Source organism: Meleagris gallopavo, chromosome 6 (assembly GCF_905368555.1).
Source record: "Meleagris gallopavo chromosome 6, MGAL_WU_HG_1.1, whole genome shotgun sequence".
NCBI lineage: Eukaryota > Metazoa > Chordata > Aves > Galliformes > Phasianidae > Meleagris > Meleagris gallopavo.
The window spans coordinates 36093226-36111867 of record NC_139409.1 but is presented as its reverse complement, the minus strand read 5'-3'; the positions used below and the strand labels follow the sequence as shown (position 1 = coordinate 36111867).

General features: G+C 40.4%; 1 protein-coding gene across 2 annotated transcripts in view; it reads left to right on the top strand.

Moving 5' to 3' along the window:
* Positions 1–1020: 1020 nt before the first annotated feature.
* The window catches only part of ZNF385D (zinc finger protein 385D), a 389701-nt gene continuing 372079 nt past the window's right edge, over positions 1021–18642 (top strand). The window contains exon 1 of one of the 2 annotated variants that reach the window (XM_085226335.1): positions 1021–1306. In XM_085226335.1, coding sequence (XP_085082461.1) covers positions 1213–1306 — 94 coding nt within the window. In that variant the 5' untranslated portion in view covers positions 1021–1212. The remainder of the gene's footprint in view (positions 1307–18642) is intronic. The other variant, XM_085226334.1, reaches the window with a different exon arrangement.

Here is an 18642-nt window from a genome sequence, read left to right as displayed (position 1 = left end):
CTATTTTTTCAGTTTCTAAATAGTAATTTGATTTGATTGAGTCTCCAAAGAATAAGTTTTAAGTTACAATACTGATGAATCATAGAATCATAAAATGGCTGGGGTAGAAAAAGACCACAAAGATCATCTAGTTTCAACCCCCTTGCCATGGGCAGGGTCACCAACCACTGGACCAGGCTACCGGAATCCTCATTGTTTTTCTCCATGAGCTTCTTGACATTAGGGGAACAAAGATGAGATACAGGCTCTTCTTTCCTTCCAATAGAGGAATCAGCACAAATCCTGCATGCCAGCTCTCTGCCTTTCAAAGCATCCCCACAGACAGAGTGCCATGCCTCGTGGGGGTGATGATGACATACAGGTATGTGTGAATGAGAAATCAAAAAGAGTCTGTGGAATACCTTTCTGGAGCTGTAGCGGTGGCTGCAATAACTCGACACGTGGGTGGATTTATTAGCCAGATTGCAAGCACGAGTTGCACGCATCATTTGTACTTACGGAACTCTGCACTGTACTGCCAGACCCTCGGGACTTAAAGCAGCATTCTAAACTACTTTTTCTTGCCTGTAAAATTGTTAATATTTCAACACTGTGTCCGCAACTTTTGAACCATTGCGTCTGACTGTGAGAACAGAGAGCACTGTGCCCTCGCACCACGCTCAGCCCCTTATGAAAGGGCCGTGAGTGTCTTGTCGGGGTGAGGGGAGGGCGATTCCCACCGGAATCCCCGGAACCGAGGAGTTGCACGCGGGGCCGGAGGCTGCCGCCTGGTCCCACATGGGCGTGTGGGAAGTGGAAATCTCAGGTTGAGTTACTCATCGTGCCGGAGTCGAGAGAGTGCGGAACCAGTGATTTTGATGGCAGGAGGTAACGTACACATGTTTTTCGGGGAAGGTGCTGTGGGAGGACTGCCGGCGGGCAGAGCTGGGGGGAGGGTGGGTGGGTTGCGATGAGCGCCATCATTCCCCCAGCCTGGAAAGCCGCCCAGCCCCGCCAGCCCCGCCGCCGCCGCGGGCGGAGCGGGGCGGGGGGCGCGGGCGGCGCTGCCCGTGGCCGCTGCCTGACGCCGGGCCGGGGGAGGCGGGACCGCTGGCCCCGCGCTGCTCCGGCCCCGCGCTGCTCCCGCCCCGCTCCGCCGCGTCCCGCACCCCATCTCCGCCCCGCGCTGTCCCCGCCGGGTCCGGCGCTGCGCGGGGCCGCCCCGCCCGCGGCATGGCCGGCGCGCTGGGCAGAGGGGCGGCGTGCTGGCGGATGCGGAGCGGCAGGAAGGAGAAGGCGCCGGGCGGCAAGCCCCGGCAGCAGCACGGTAAGGGGCTCCGCGGGGCGGGATGGGAGCGTCTGGCAGGGGACTCGCGCTGCCCGCTGGTGGCGTTCGGGACGGGGGTCGCTGCTCCTCCTGCCCCGCCGCGGTGCGAGGGCAGCGGGCGCCCCAAACTCCACGACGCGTCCCGGGCTCGGTGACCGTTGGGCGGTGAAGTACGCTGTTTGCGTGCGTTTCCACATGTCGCCGTGACAGCGGCTTCTTTAATTGTTGCGGAAGGCGCTTTCAGGCTGCCAAGCGGCAGCGAACCTGGGAAGAGTCCTAGAAATCTTTCTTGGTATGCCCGTCTTAATGCTCGGGAGGCGCTGTGAAAAACACTTGCCCTGCCTGCGCCCGTCCCCCATCAGTTGCTCGGAGAGTGAGATGCTCATCGCTGGGTCTGAGCAGCACCGACATAGCTCTTCCGACCCTGAAAGGCTGTGCCCGCCGTGCTGGCCGTTACACCCCCGCAGGAACTTCGTGCCCTTCGCGACGCGCACGGCTCCTCCAGGAGCGCTGCGGGGAGCGGAGTCCCGGCGCCTGGAGGTGACACCGCCGGCGCGGAGCTGGTGCGAAGGCGAACCCCAGGGTGTGCGTGGGGGCTGCCCAGCGCCGGGCATTGCCGAACTGCTCCTCTTTCAAAAAGAAACAGTCTAAAAGTCCGATCAGAGGTTTTGTCGGTGGGTATCACCAGAACTCTGAAGAAAATGACTGTGCAGGAGAGGAGGTGCTATCCAGCTAGGGAATAAAAATAGCGGCCTGTGGTTGTAAATCTTTGTGCTGCTCTTTCTCAGCGTAGTGGGGAATCACACAAAGAAAAGAGTTGGTGGCACCTCTGAGAGCTGTTATCGTGTATATTGCAGAGACTGAAACGTGACGTCCTGGAGCCAACGGGAGCTCTGGCACTGAGCTGGGGAGCGCCAGAGTGCACCCTGCAAACAGAGCGGTGTGGGCATTAGGCCATATGGAAACCCTTCCTGCCAGAAACTTTGCCCTCATAGCTAAGTTACAGTGTACGGTGTGCTGTCCTGATGAGAATAGCATCAAAATAGCTGTACTGTAAATTAGTTCAGACAGGGAGATTTGTAAGTCGGTTCTGATTCAGAGTAACAAAAAGGTGCAGTGTGCTTTAGTCTGCTGCTTTGTTCAAGTGTTTTTATAAAGTATCGTAAATTCTCATTGAAGTAATTACTGTAACACCATAGAATGCCAAATGACACTGAAGCACATGTATTTGGCATCCTAATTATTTTTGGAAAGTATTTAAGGATAATCACTCTTTCTGCTGTGCTATCTTTGCAAGGTGGACTTTTTTACAGGATCGCTTGCTGTCTGTTAAGAGCTGCAGATGTAAGGTAAAAACAAAGCTAGCCTGTATGTCCTTACTGCTGACTGTGTGTGCTGCAGTGAGATCTTTTGGAGAGGTGAAGGTGGGGAAGGGAAGTATTACTTTGATATGCCTCTTAACATTTCAAAGTTTTAGAAACGCTTTATTTTCCAAGAATGGACTCCAGACATTTATTTATTTATTTGTTTGTTTATTTATTTATCAGGTAATAATAGACCACTTTGCATTGGAGTGGAAAATTTACTTAATGTTTAAGCTAAAGATTGGAGGAGTTATAGCATATACCCAAAAGTAAAACTGTGGTATGCGAGCTGTAAGCAGTTTTAACTGTGTTCTGTCATTCATTCTTACATGCATGCAATTATCAGAATGACCAAGAAATATTCATAATTTTATAACAGAACAGGGAGGCAGCAGGGATATGAAATAATTCAATTTCTAGAGGGGGGAGAGGGGGAGAAGGGAAAGCTGTTCTTTCCTATTCTTTTTGCTGCAAAACTCATTTCAGTTGGCTGCCAAACTGTGTTGGTAAAATGTGGCATAGCTCTGTGGATCTTAATGATGATGTTAAGGTTGACACGAGGTGAAGACCAAGCACAACATTTCAGTGTATTAAGATTAGGGTTAAGGATTAAGATATGTTTACTCAGTCATCACCTAGGGCTGGCTGGCTGCTTCAGGCACACTAAGCTGTGAACATATGAGCAAGCCCGCCTTTGGACTGCATCAAGTTACAGGTATTAACCAGCTCTGATGTTCTTCTCACCTTTGATGAGAGTAAATATAGCTGTTGATTTATTTTGATGTAGAGCTATTTGAGACCAAGTATGCTTATTGAGTGCTTTACTAATTACAACTTTATCTTAGCAGTTGCAAGTAAATCAATGCTTTTTCATAATCAAATCATAGATTTGCAGCATCGTGACCTGAGACTTTTCTGTATTTTTTAAAAACACAAAATACAAACATGAAATTTTCTTTATGATTGCATGTACAGAATACCTTGTTTTACGTGGTATGACACTATGAAATATGCAAAGAAATGTGAAGTAGAACTTGTCTAGACAGCAAAAAAAATTGTCAACACAAAAAGTTCAAGATCATGGTAAGATGACATATATGAATGATCTTGTAAAAAGCCTATTTTAAAATTATTTAGTGCTGGATTGACAGTAGCCTCTTACCTGTAAAATCTCCCAAGAGCTTGAAAACCCAGATGGATGGCTACAGCCAGAGTTCTACAGATCCTTTCTAAGCAGAAGATGTTAAATAGTAGCATAGTGAAAACCACAGTTTACCTTAATTAGTGTTTTTCTGTACTAATCAACTTTGTACTTCTGTACTAATCAAAACTTTGATATGTATTGGGCATCTCATCCCTTGATGAGAAGGTATGGAAGGCTTGTGACTAAAAACTGTGAAAGAGAAAGGCGTCTACGTTATCTGACACCACCAAAAATAACTGCTGAGGAGCAAGTAATACTTTATATACATATTTAAAGCTATGTGAAAGTTTTGTAGTAAGCTGGTAGTTCTGCATCCTTAGTACTAAAACAATTATGACAGTGAAAAGTAAACAAATAGTGCTGAATGTGTCTGCAGGACTATGTGTATACATCAGTGAGGACTTAGCAATTACTTCTTAAAATATATGTTTTTAATTGCTCACAACATGTGCCAAGTCTAGGGAATGGAAGTTCTCTGTGTTTCAGTCAGCACAATATGATTAATTGGTGTTGTGCCAATATGTTCGATCATACCCAAGTAGGCTCAATAAAAAAATGTGATCTATATTAAAACAAAACTATTTTTTACCCACCTGTTTCAGCTAGTTGTTGCCTTAACCTATCTAGAGTTGTCACAAAAGAAGTCATAAACTATTGTTGCCCCTTCTGTTTGGTGTCATTTCCTTCTGAGGGCAACAGAAATGTAGTACCGAGGTAAGAATCATAGAATCAGAGAATGGCTTAGGTTGGAAAGGACCTTAAGGATCAGCTAGTTTTAACCCTCTTGCCATGGGCAGGGCTGCCATGCACTAGATCAGGCTGCCCAAGGCCACATCCAAACTAGCCTTGAATGTCTCCAGCATATTATTGCTCTAGAGAACTAGACTTCTCTGTGTTGAACCAGTGAAAGATAGGGAGGATGAAGTTACAAGAGGAAGAAAGCTACAACTCATGGTTTTTCCAGTGGATGTGCTTGGATGTATACGCATATGCTAACAGCTTCTGATTGTGACTGCACTGGACAGGACTAATTCTTCAATTGATAGCAGAGAAATGAGTCTTACAAGCTTTCCAATTTCAGGTGGTCTTATCTTTGCATATTTTTTCTGAAATATTCACAATGTGCTGTCAGCTTTCCTCTTTCTTCCTTCTCTGTCTCCTGGGAAATAATGTTCTTGATCGTATTCAGGCAGTCATAACCAAATGTTCTGTTGTGCTGGAGGCGTAGCTCTCTCCACCTCACTTTTTGCCTGTGGCTTATTGTAGTATTTGTAAAAGTAAATGTCTGAAATTCATGTAGGCGTTATATGTCTGCTTAACATAACAGAAGTTCTTAAAGCAAGTAAGCCTGTTTTTTGTGCCTAGCTGGAAAAATCTGCAGGTAAACTTTACATTTTAAACCATTTTTACTCACCTACATATTCATAAAATATGAACATTTACGTTTTCTGTTTGGATCTACTAACACTCAGATGCCATAGCTGCTTCTGGAATCTTGTTGCATTAGTCAGGGAGCATGTAACGATTCCGCAAGATCGTGAAGCAGATCCTCCTGGAAACTATCCTGAGGGACATAGAAAACAAAGAAGTGGTTGGTGACAAGCAAGACTCCACTAAGGGCAAATTCTTTCTGACAAATTTGGTGCCCTTCAACAGGGTTGCAGCACTGGTAGATGAGGGAAGAGCAAATGACATCATCCACCTGGACTTGTGCAAAGCATTTGACACTATCCCATATGACGTTCTTGTCCTACATGACATTCTTCTCTCTAAGCTGGAAAGACATGAATTTAGTGGATGGACCACTTGGTGGATAAGTAATTGGCTGGATGATCGCACTCAGAAGATCTGATGTCCGGTGCTGAGTGGGACTGTTGGGACTGATACTATCTAACAGCTTTGTCATCAAGATGGACAGTAGGCTCGAGTGCACCTTCATCAGTTTGCAGATGACACAAAGCTGTATGGTGTGGTCAACATGCTGGAAGGAAGGGATCCCATCCAGAGGATCCTTGACAAATTTGAGGGGTGAGCTTGTATGAACCTTAGGAATTCAACAAGGACAAGTGCAAGGTTTTGCATCTGTGTCAGGGAAATTCCAAACACAAATACCAGCTGGGTGGAAAATGGAATTAAGAACAGCCCCAAGGAAAATGACTTGAGTGTGTTGGCTGATGGGAGGAGACTTTTTACAAGGGCATGTAATGATACAACAAGAGGTAATGTCATTAAATTAAAAGAGAATAGATTCAGATTTGATTTAGGGAAGAAATTCTTTATTGTGAGGGTTTTATGAAGCAATAGAACAGGTTACCCAGAAAAGCTGTGGATGCCCCCATCCCTGGAAATGTTCAAGGCCAGCTTGGATTGGGCTTTGGGCAACCTGAGCTAATGGGAGGTGTCCCTGCCCACAGCAGGGCATTTGCAACTAAGTGGTCTGTAAGGCTCCTTCCAACCCAAAATATTCAATTCTATGTTTTTTTCCATTGTGTGTTTTCCTTTTCTTCAGTGAAGGTTGGGGTCCTCAGTAACTCAAATGCCATATTTTGATACTTGAAAAATATTTTTGCTTCTGCAGTGTTTTTCAAATTAGTTCACTCTGACATTATTGTATTAAAAAAAAAGAAAGAGGCAATATTCTTGGCCAGAAATGTGCATGATAAAATCTGTAAATACCTGCTATGTGACTATATGTACCATTTTTTTCCCTTGTTCATGGAAGAATTTGTTTATGACACTAATAAAACCTTAACATTGCAACTCATACAATTACAAATAAGAAACTGTAACTACAAAGCCATAGATTATTCAAAATCTGAGTTTACAATAGAATGACAAGCTTACTGTCTAGAATGTAGAGGAGAGAAAATACAATTTTATGACTATCATTTAAGTCTGATTTTTGTGCGGAGAATATAGTTAAGAAACCAAAGACTTCCTCTCCATCCATAACCAGATTTTTTTTTTTTTTTTCCTCAGCTCTCTTTAAAGAAGATTTGGAGAGTTTTAATCAGACAGAGGTCACAAATCACTTTACTGGAAATACGAAGTGTGCTTTAAAATGGGAAAGAAACCACTCGCGTGATAATTTGAATCTCATAGTTTAAATTGTGAGCTAGATGAAATGATTACTCTGACAGAACTATAGAATCTATCTCGTTTTAGTACATTCTGAAGTATTTCATATTTTGAGTAACCCTGGCTCAGGGGCATTTGTACTCACATCTGGAAGTTTCCAGTCTTAGTCCTCGGTTTAGTGTCTCTGCCTTTGTCTTTCCATTTAGCTTTGCCATATTATAACAATGAATCATCTTGTCCATTAACTAAAGTTGGAATGTCTGTTTATGCACTGAATTTGTTTCATTACCTTGCCATAATGATTGGAACCATAGCAACTCCCGACTGCTTTCCCATATGTATTTGGGCTGGACTTGACCCAGTGCTGTTCTGAGCAGCAGCAGGATAAGCCATCACAAAACCTGGAATATCTTTATTCTCCTAGGATTCCACTTCTTTCTCATGAAACTCCAAGGTAGCATTTTCATATTCTGTCTCCTTCTATGTGAAATTGTAGTATTTCCATTCATACAAAATCATAGCAGAGCTGTAATACATATACACGTGTGGCATCTCTTGCCACAGGAGTGGACTTGCAGATAGCACTGTGGTTGCAAAAATGCCCTTTTATTAAAGAGGTATTCAGCTGGTTGTACGTTAACTCATTTTATAGCATGTAATCTTAATGCTGTGCTATTGTTGTTTATATTATTCTCATTATTTCCATGAAAAAAAAGGTTGTATTGAGAAGGATTAGTAAATACTGAAGCATGTGCTTAGTAAATGAAACTTAAATAATTTGTAAAATGTAGGGGGTTCTATTTGAGATGGTTCTGGGATTTTGTCTTGTGTGCTGAAGTCAGTATGTTTGTTGATGCTGTACTCCTAAATAGTATTGAAAAGCAGAAAAAGGAAGAGAAATTAGCGAGCAGAACCTTCTCCTGAGGACAGATTAAAGCAGAACTGTTAGCTTGTGATAATGAACCCAAGAGCCTGTGGAAAAAAGTGAGGAAAAAAAGACTTGTTATTGTCAATGACTGCATTGAGCTTGGCTCTATAAACCATTCCAGTATTTAGATCAATTCTTACTGCTCTGAAACTCTGAAACTAGAGCTGTCTAAACTGCTGGCATTTGTAGCGAGGGGGAGGAATAGGAAGCTGAGAACAGATTCTCCTCTCCAGAGGCTGGATTGAAAAAAGTCACATGCAGTATATTGGGTGTCTTCACCAATTTCTTCTTTTTGGCTGGTAGTTGCTCTTGTTTCATGTGAGAGGTCATAGTTGTTGCTAGCCAAAAAATGGGCATGAGAATAATTATTTGGAGGCAATTGAGAGGAGGTTGTGTGATCTGAAGCTGTATTCAGAAAGATCAAGGCATCCTTGTGATGCATTCACATCAGCCAGGATCACAGAACAGATGAATGGCTGTGCTGGGCAGAATGTTTCCAGGCTTCTGCATTATTTCTGAGCATAAGACGTCCTGGTAATCTGGAGTTGGCTTCATTAATATATGGTTTACAATGTTCAAGCTTAAGTTAGGGGGTATTGGAATGCAATTTTTTTTCTTCTAATTTTAATTTTCTTTTCAAGTTAGAGGGTATGCATTTTTGGCCTCCTAGCTATTTTGCATTTCAAGAGACACTTAGAAAATCCATTTTAGAGCTGGATGAAAGTGCACAATAAATGCTTTAGGGAAACACGGTCTTTCCCTTTTTCAGTCTGGATGACGTTGGAGTTCTGTAGGTTCTCTATGCCACGCTGCTCCCAGGTATTGATTTCAGTTAACATTGAAGTAGCCCGAGGGACTGGTCAGTTGTTTATGGTAACGGTACAGCTGGGTGCAGCCTCAATTGCCCCAGACCTTTGGCTTACCAAGATAAGTTCAAACAAAGCAAAAAAGAACTTAGTGCTTTTTATTAATTGTGCAGTAGGAATCTGATTATTGTTCACTGAGGTACAGTGACTGTATGATCACAATAGGAGCATGTTATGGGTTTTATTCTGTATAGTTTTTGTTTTCTTTCCTAGTCTCTAGACTGAGATTAATCTCACTTCAGTCACTTGACTTTTTTCATTTTTTACTTTACAAATATGAAGGCAGGAAAAGGATTATCCTGCAGAAACCATGGCCACCAGAGTGAGTTTCTGATCTTTGAATGACTTGAGCTTGTGGGATGTGGCCACTTGCTGTATGCTACTTAGCAGTTGGTGACCTTGTTTTCTAGATTTTTTTTATTTTGCAGATTGTTCTGAGGGCTGACACAGACAAGTGATTTTAACAGAAGTGGTGATTAAATGACACCTGATAAATTTGCAGAGTTCTCAATAACTCTCAGCAATTCTATTGCAGGAAGGGATAAATCTGAAAATGAACTCTGAAGTACAGATGGCTTTTTTGCTGTATCTTATTCCTGTGGCATCACAAAGTCGATTTGGTGGTAGATGTACACTTTTAGTCATCGCGTGAAAAGAGGAATGTTGCAAAACTCTTTACCAGTATGGTGTCACAATGCTGTACAACTTTTTTTTTTATCAAGTTAAAATATTTGCATCCATTACTCTGATTCTACTCTGAGTATCAAGTGGAAATTGAAAAGTGCATAGGGTAATACTAGTGAAATTTCAGGGTCAGCTGTGGCATCAGAACAAGTTGCTCAAAGCTTTCTCCAGTCTTGAAAACATCCAAGGAAGAAGAATGTACAGAATCTGATGTTTGTTACTTTTTTCACAAGACCAAATTCAAAATCAAGTCTGGAAACTGCAAGAGAGTTCTACAGGGTAGCTATGAGTTTGTAGAAATTGGGCCAAGAGGAAGTGGTGCTAAAAAGATACTACAGATGATCTGAAGCATAATTTGCAAAACATAATAGAAACTGGTTTGTTCTGGAATGCTTCAGAAAGGATGGAAAACAATAAATTTGCTTATATGCACCGCTTTCTGCATAAGAACAACAGTAGCTATTCTTAAGCTTGCAGTCCCATGCTAGAGTACATCTAGAAACACATTAACTTTTTGATAAATACAGAGGAGTGTGCCAGTTATCTGGCCTTGAGGCATTCCATTGCATAAATAAGAATTGCAGGTAAAATTTTGTGACAAGAAAGGTCTTGACAGCTTGAGTAATTGAAGTGTCACAGTGCAGTTACAGCACAGAAGTCCTTGGTCATTAAGGAAAGAGCCTGAAACTTAATGCTCTGCTATGTTGTTTTTGTGGTTGCTTTGTTTTGTATTGTTTTATTTTTGACAGGAACAAGGGTTTCAGTTTCTAGACTGCTCAGTTTTTCTTCATCTCGTCCTTAAATATGTTGAAGATTGCTCCTGAGTGCATTTGGTTTGATTTAGAGCTTCAGGCTCAGAATTCATTTTCATCTTTTATTCTCTTCTAGAGTAAGATTACCAATCTCTGATGTGTGCAGCTTTCTTCAGCAATGTTAAAGTAAAAGGACTAGTGTTGTATCTAATTAAGTGTTGTCTAACTGCATTCCTGCACCATACTCTGTAACCAACACCATTTTGGGGTTCTGTTAGAAGTCCTGTGTGAGTCTCGGCCCTAGGCTTGCTGGTGCTTACCCACAAATCTGTGGAAGTTCAGTGTATTCCTGTGAATCATCAAACTTTCTGGCCCAAATCAGATTAAAAATAAATGAATAAATAATTCATGAATCAAACATCCTGTATTTCAGTGTTCTGACTGCACTTAATGTACTTGCAAGCCAAGATCAAGGAAGATGTAGCCTGACGGCGACCCTAGTGCCCAGTGCTCATTGAGTACCTCTGAATATCAGGAACCTTTCACAGACTTTTTGGAGCCTGCTTCTGGTTTCTTTTATGAGGAGTCTAGGAACATGATGGTCCACAGAGTAGACCACCAATGACTACCTGTCCCTGGAGACATTCAGGGTCAGGCTGGATAAGGCTATAAGCAACCCCATGTATCGTGGGTGTCTCTGTTCATTGCAGGGGAGTTGGACTAGATGACCTTAAAAGTCCCTTTCATTTCTATGATTCTGTTGAGTTTAAGTTGCTAGTTTTCTCCCCAGATTCGGGGTTCCTGCACAGGGGCTCCATGTGCTACTTTGCCTGCTGTATTAGGTGGGTTTATCCAACTATGTCTGACTTGATGAGTCTGCTTAAAGAATTGCAGCTCCACTTCATCTTAATGTTCCACTATCTTCTTTCACCAGCCAGTGAATTTCAGTTCCTGATGGCACTGTCATGCAGCAGTCTGCACGTAATGATGATGACCTTGTGGGAATGCATTTTCCTGGAATAGGAAGTATTATTTTTTTCTTTCCACTGAAATATTTTCTATTTTTTGGTGTTAACAGCCATTGTCTTACTTGTTTAAATAAGCAAATTTATAAGGATAATGTATCTAATCAGTTAACACTCCTGTAGCTGTGTATAGGTTATGTTGCACCATGGGCATTCGCAAAGCACTTATGTTGAAAGATTGTTTAGAGAATAACTTTTTATGCTTAATAAAATTTTAAAATGATATGATTGAGTTCTAAGGCTATTAAAATCTCGTTTTTATTTTTTTTTCTCTTGTTTGCATTAAAGTTTTTATTCGTCACCTGATTTTAACATTATCCCACTGCTCTTTGTGTATTTTAGTTTTTAACATGCAGCTAAGTACATGTTACAGTTCAGTAGTTCAGTACAGTTTTGATTTGATTCAGAAAACTTCCTGGCTTTCCTTGGACCTTGACATTCAATTAACTTGGAATCACATTTTGACCTTCACTAAACTGTGTTCCAGGAAAAAAATAATCAAATGTGGAAGATATATGTAACTTTCTAGTTTCTCTAGTTTGTCATCTGCTCCAGTGTTCTTCATACACGGATGTTAAGAGTACAAGGAGTTATAGCCTACATGCTTCCAGTAGTTCTTCAGGTGTCAATGTTAGAGGCAAGGTTTGAAACTAATTCACTTAATATCAATCATCTATGTTTTTCCTAGTGTAGGCCAAAATTAAGGATTGTTTCTGCCACCAAGGTTGTGAAAATCTGACAGTGTCTGCCTCTGGGGTGCAAATGGCAAGACAGATTTCTCCTGTTTCTAATATGTAACACATTTCTTGAGAATTAACACCTGTACTTGAACAGTTGTATTTTAAAGAGTGTGTATGTTAGAGAAGATGTATATGAAACTAATCCTTGTAGCAGAAGGAATTAGGATGAACTAATAGCTTTTTCAGGAATCTATGTTCTCTAGTCATAACTCACTCTGAGTCTGGAATCTGGCATAGAGAAACATACTGTGTGCAGGATTACGTTAAGTACTTTTGTGGTCAGAGCATAGTGACTGCTATGCTACCACAGTTTGTTGTTTGCATGTTTCTGCTGCAGAAGATAGCAATTGCAGCAGGCACTACTGAAGAGTACAGCTAGGACTCTGCTGCCATCTGTGCTAGCACTATCTGTTCATGCTATATGCTTGTTTCCATATGTATACTTAAACACTTTATCTCTAAAGCTATTATATGAACATATCTGAAACAGTTGTGATAATGAAAGTCGATAGGAAACTGTCATTTACAAGTTAATGTGTTTGCTTCCAATGTACATGCTGTACATTTTTTTTTTAATATCTACTACTACTTTAAACAGGTTTAGCGAGATGCTGCTCTTCATTCCAATTTGTAACCCATCCCTTTTGGCTTTGTACATCATAATCACCTCCACAGCAACCACTGTGATGCCATAAACAGAGGGTTTCACTTCAGGAGAAGAATTTAGGCCATAAAAGCAGAAATACTCATAAAAGAAAAGGTGGGAGGATGGGCAGGATGTGGAAAGTGATTATTCTGACTTTTCATGTAGTGATTTTTTTCCAAAAAAAAAAAAAATATCTTTAACGATAGCTGAAAGAAAAGAAATTATTTGAAAATGTCAGTGAACATTCCATTTTAGACAGTTTAATTGGGGAAATAAAAGGTATAAGCAGTAGAGTTTTATTCTGCATATAATTTCTTTTTCTCTCTTTTCCATTCATTAAAAAAAAAAAAAAAATCATCACTTTAGTAAATCCACAGTGGGAGGATAGTCTTGCTGCTGTACTTTTCCTAGGATGCAGAAAGAGAAATTGCATTTGCAGTTCATGGAGAATGAAATTAAACTTGCTTGGTCCCAATGATCCACTACTCCTACACATAGCACGTTTCTGGGAGACACTCACTTGCACACTGTCAGAAGCAGTGCCCTGAATGCGCTTGGTTCTTTTGTTCGTGAAAGAACAGGTACAGATTTGGGTCCATGTAACTCCCAAATTAGCATTAGGTACTGCCTGTATGTATGTGTCCACCTCTTCTCTAAGGTGCCCCTGTTGGGAGGGGAGACTTAAAAAGCATCACTTTGTTTGCAAATAGAGGTGGAGATGACTTGTTGCTCTGTGGTGTATTTATAGGTGTTTAGAAAAGTTTTATGGAGCATCAGGCAATTGAAGGACATTTCTAGCTTGCATCGCTTTATGTTCAAAAACATATCAGCATGATAAATATTAAGTTGGTAAAAAGTATCTGGTGAAATAAATCACATTGCGGCAACTGAAAAAGCAGAATGCCATTTATTTGTTTAGTTAAGTGATGTTAGGAAAGACAACTTTGGAGGAAAAAAAGTAAGCAAACAAAAAAACACTCAGTCATCTATCTAATATAGATTATGTATACAAACATCCTTTTCCAGTTTTTCTTGCTGCTTGTAGAGCTGGCATGGTCACTTCCTTTTTGGGCTGTGGCTTCCCTAAAGAACATAGATAAGTGCTCAATGGACTGTAGTGTTCATGCAGTGTCTTAAGTACATAACAGAACATGCAGCAACAATTACTTCCTTTTCCTCTGGAATAAAAATGGATGCCTAAATTGCACATGAAGAAAAAATCTCTAGTATGAACAGGAAAAAAAAAAAAACAAAACGAAAGCCAAAAAACAACAAAAAAAAAACAACCAACAAAGATTAGCAAGGATCTCAGTTTAATATAATGCTGATCTTGTGCTCCACAAATCTTGTTAACAGGAGAAGATACCCACTATATATAAAAAGGTTAGCACTTGGTGTTCAACAATTCCAGCAGCTTTCATTTGCATTTCAAAGCCAGAGTGAGAATGAGAACTCTCATATCTTTAATTCCAATAGTCTGTCAATCTGCTGTTTCTGTAAAACTGACACAGTTTGGGCAGTTCTCATCAATTTCATTTGTTGCATATACTCAGATGAGCTTTTAATCTCCTGCCTGCTGATCCCTGGTTTATAATCAGATTTGACAGAGATAGGATGGCTGTAATTATCTTGATGTGAAAGCCAAGATAGAACTGTCATTTCTCTTCTTATTCCTCTGCTGAGGTAAAATTTTATTTGATAAGTGTGAATAACTAAAACTTAAAACTGCCTAGTTTCAGGCTGTTTCGGGTGCATCTCTGACAAGTAAGGCTTTTTTTTTTTTTCCTGGAAAAGGCAAGAACTTTTGCAAGAACCTTCCTTGCTTATTTGTTTGTTGACCTACTTCTAAATGTTTTGGAAAGCAATTTTATGTCAACTTGATTAATTATTTTCTTTTCCCAAAGGCTGATAACATCCTAATTTCAAGGAAGACCTTGAATAATAGATACCTATGGTGTGAATCCTTGTTCTGATTCCTGAATAAGGCCATTCCTCAATGACTACAGTGCTGTCAATAAAAACTCTACAGTTTAATGAATGAAAATATGTGTAGTAGATATGTTTATCAGAAGTCTATTCATGATTTTTTTCACTGTTTTGTATACATGATATTTTAACTGTGTAACTTCTAAATCGCTTTTGCTTTCCAACAAAATGGAAAAAATCTTTCTTTGTTTTTTAAGGGATCCTCTGGATAATTTTAAGACTCAAAAATTGTGCTACATATATCACAAGTATTCAAAAAGGCTATGGTCATATACAAACTTAAGTTTGTGCCTAGGTTACACTAAGTTAATCCGAGACTATTGAATTAAGCAGTTATATCCAAATGGTAAAATATTATCATTCCTTTTCCATTTAATAATTTTTTTTTTTTTGGTGACTTATGAACGCATTTGTATTGTCTTGTCTCTTTCATTTTTACATTTGAATTCTAATGTTACTTCACCTTAACCTGTTTGCCACAAATTCTTCTGCTATGAATAATGGGGGGAAAAATCCAAGCTTCACTGTGAAAGGCAAGAATTTATATGTAGTATTTAATCTCCTGCGTCTTCTTTCTTGGATGTGGCATTCCTGTCACGTGCCTATTCAGATTTTCTCTGGCACACTAAGGATTTCTGTACTTATATAAATTATCTGCTATTAAAATATAGTCCTAAAGCTGATTTTCTTAATGAAATTCATGTTTTTGGTTTGTTTTTTTTTTTTTCATGTGCCTATCATAGCACCATAATTTTTATTTTTGTTTTCTCTGCTTTCTGTTGTGTTCCTATAACTTCAGGAAAATAACTGTTATAGATCGTAGAAACATTGTAAACTTTACTGGTAAAACTACAGAGAAGAAGAAGTAGAATTCTAAATAATCCATCTCCCTAGCTATGCCAATCAAAACCAAACTTGAATCGTACGATATAAATACAAGTGCTAGTAATGACTGATGTCTTCTGAAGCTGCTGATGGGGATGTGAGTAGATGTCCTTTTCTGGTTTTAAGAACATGTGATCTAGAGAGCTCTACAGAAATTGCTGGTAGAAAGGGAGAATCTAATTTGTGAGGTGATTGCAGACTGTACAGGGTTGTGACGGTCTACATTACTGCTTTCGTCATGTAGGAGGTTAGTGCTGGCGGACTAGTAGTTGTGGGAGAATTACTTCAAAATCTTGTCCTGAATGGGAACAATTCACTGCCCCAGTACTGAGTCTTTTATGCTCAAAAAAGATAATAATCCTTTTCTTATGTGTCAAGCCCTGATTGTTGCATTCTTCTTCCTTTGGGTTATCACTGTAATTACTGAACTTTGAGAAAGATAATGAAAAGTTCCCTGCAGTAAATAAGTGTTAAGATTTCCTTATTAATGCTACTTTTCCATTTTGCAAGCTTTTGAGCTTGAGAGCATATTAATTTTATATGCCTTGACAGCCAAGTTGCGTGAAGTAGGAGTAGAACAACACATATGGTGCTCATTGAAGGTGAATACTTGGACTGAACTGCTCCTGTGAGTATACAGTAATGTCCAGCTGACCATGAGCCAAAAGAGAACCTTCTGGTAGGAGGAATTGCAGTGTATCTGACCAGAATCACGGAATCACAGGAGTTTGAAGGGACCTCAGGGGATCATGTAGTCCAGCACCCCTACTAAAGCACATTCCCTAGGACAGGTTACACAGGAAAGTGTCCAGGTGGTTACTGAATATTTCCAGAGAAGATAACTCCACAGCTTCTCTGGGCAGCCTGTTCCAGTATTCTGTTACTCTCAAAGTACAGAAACTTTTCCTCATGTTCAGATGGAAATTCCTGCATTCCAGTTTGTGCCTGTTGCCCCTTGTTCTGTCACTGGGCACCACTGAAAATAGCCTGGATCTATCCACTTAGCTCCTGCCTATTAAATATTTATAAGCATTGGTAAGATCCCTCCTCAGTTTCTTCTTCTCCAGGCTGAAGATTCCCAGGTCTCTCTGCCTTTCCTCATGGAGATGCTCCAGAACCCTCTTCATCTTTGTGGCTCTCTGCTGGACTCTCTCTAGAAGTTTCCTATCTTTCTTGCAATTGGGGAGCCCAGAACTCTACACACCAGAGCAGAGTAGAGCTGGAGGATCACCTCCCTCAACCTGCTGGCCAAGCTTTTTAATGAACCCCAGAATACCTTTGGCCTTCTTGGCCAAAAGGGCATAGTGCTGGCTCAGGGCCAGCCTGTTGTCCACCAGGACGTGTAGGTCCTTCTCTGCAGAGATCCCCTCCAGCTGGTCAGTCCCTAATCTGTACAGAGATGCATGTGTTTATTGTTCCCCTGGTGCAGGACTCTACACATGCCCGGTGGAACCTCATCAGGTTCCTCTCTGCTCAACTCTCCAGCCTGCCCAGGTCTTGCTAAATGGCAGCACAAACTTCTGGTGTTTCAGACACCTTTCCCAGCTTTGTATTATCAGGAAACTTTCTGAGGGTGCGCTCCATCCATTTGTTCAGGTTACTGATGAAGATGATGAACGAGACTGGTCTCGGTATGACCTCTTGGGGACACCACTAGGTACAGGACTCCAACTAGACTATGCCACTGATTATAACTTTCTGAGCTGTGCCAGTTGTCCAAAGAGGACAAAGTTGAAATGTTTGTCAACAAATTGAAAATTGAGATTGAGTTGCAAATTATTTAACATTCAGGCCAAAATGATGACCACCATTCTTTGTGAATTTGCCTTTCATTATTTTTGAATTTGAAATTTTACAATTTCAGGTGAAAAATGGTAAAGACTGTGTAAACTAAATTGAATTGCCTTAGGTTTTTGGGACATTTTTACTGTGGAAAAGACTATGCAGAACTCTGTGCTAGGGGATGTAGCTTGAGTCTTTTGACCAGTTATATGTGCCTTCCTGACAGTGAGTCATGAGCTGGATTTTATAGATTAAACATATAGGAGTATATAGGCAATCTCTGCAGAAGATGAGATTTGGGAAAATGGAATAGGTACCAAGGGATTTCCTTAGTGAAGTTTGTAGGTTTTTGAGTGTAGGGAGTATGCATATATTGAGGAAAGGTAGCATTTGACCAAATGTGCATGCATACATTTTGACAGTTTGTAGAATTGCTCATCAATATGAGCCATGTTTAAACAATTTAATTTTACAAATGTTGAATATTTTTTAATTACAAAATATGAAATAATATAGCATCAATAAGGAGGGCTATAGCAATGAATGTGATTAAGACGGAGACAAAACAGTAGAGGAAGGTTTGATTTCCAGATAAGCAAAGTTTTACTTCAAGATGGAGGGCTTTCTATAGCTGAGTCTGCATGAAATTGAGCACAGAATTTAAAAGATGAGAAAATGAAATATTTTACTGGTGAAAGAAAGCAGGGGAAGGGGTCAACAATAACCATCAGTTATTGAACAGCTGAAAGAAATATTTGACAAACATCCTAACGACAGATGGAGCAAAGAAGTAGAGAGACGCTGTTTTAATTTTCCCTTGATTAAAACCAAGAAACAAATGAGAATCCTGAATGGAAAGTCTTCCAATACCTGTGATATGCTATGGAAACTCTAAATAGAAATACAGTTCTCCAAATAGAAATATGATTTATTTGTGAGATATGTAATTCAAACTTGTTGCAAGTTTCTGTATGGCATTTATCTAATTTATATTTATTTGGAGGAAAACAGTGAGGGCGGCTTTCCAAGGTAAAGATCAAATAATTATTTGAGTTATTAAAATAACGACATGAGCTATCTCTTATAGACGGATCTATTAGGGGACATAAAATTTTAGATATGCAGCCAGTTGACACAAAACTAGTAATTAAGTGGACAGGGAGTCCTTTCTGTCATCAAAGACAAGGACAAAAGGGTATAGCAACTGATCAGTCCAGGCTGAAAGGTGAATGGTTTTCTTTTCTTTCCCATCCCTTCCCTTCCTCCCTCCCTCCCTCACATCCTTCCTTCCTTCCTTCCTTCCTTCCTTCCTTCCTTACTTCCTTCCTTCTTGCATGTCTGTGAATACAAGAATATGATTCTAGCATAATGTTTGCTAAGCAGGCATGAGAACTTT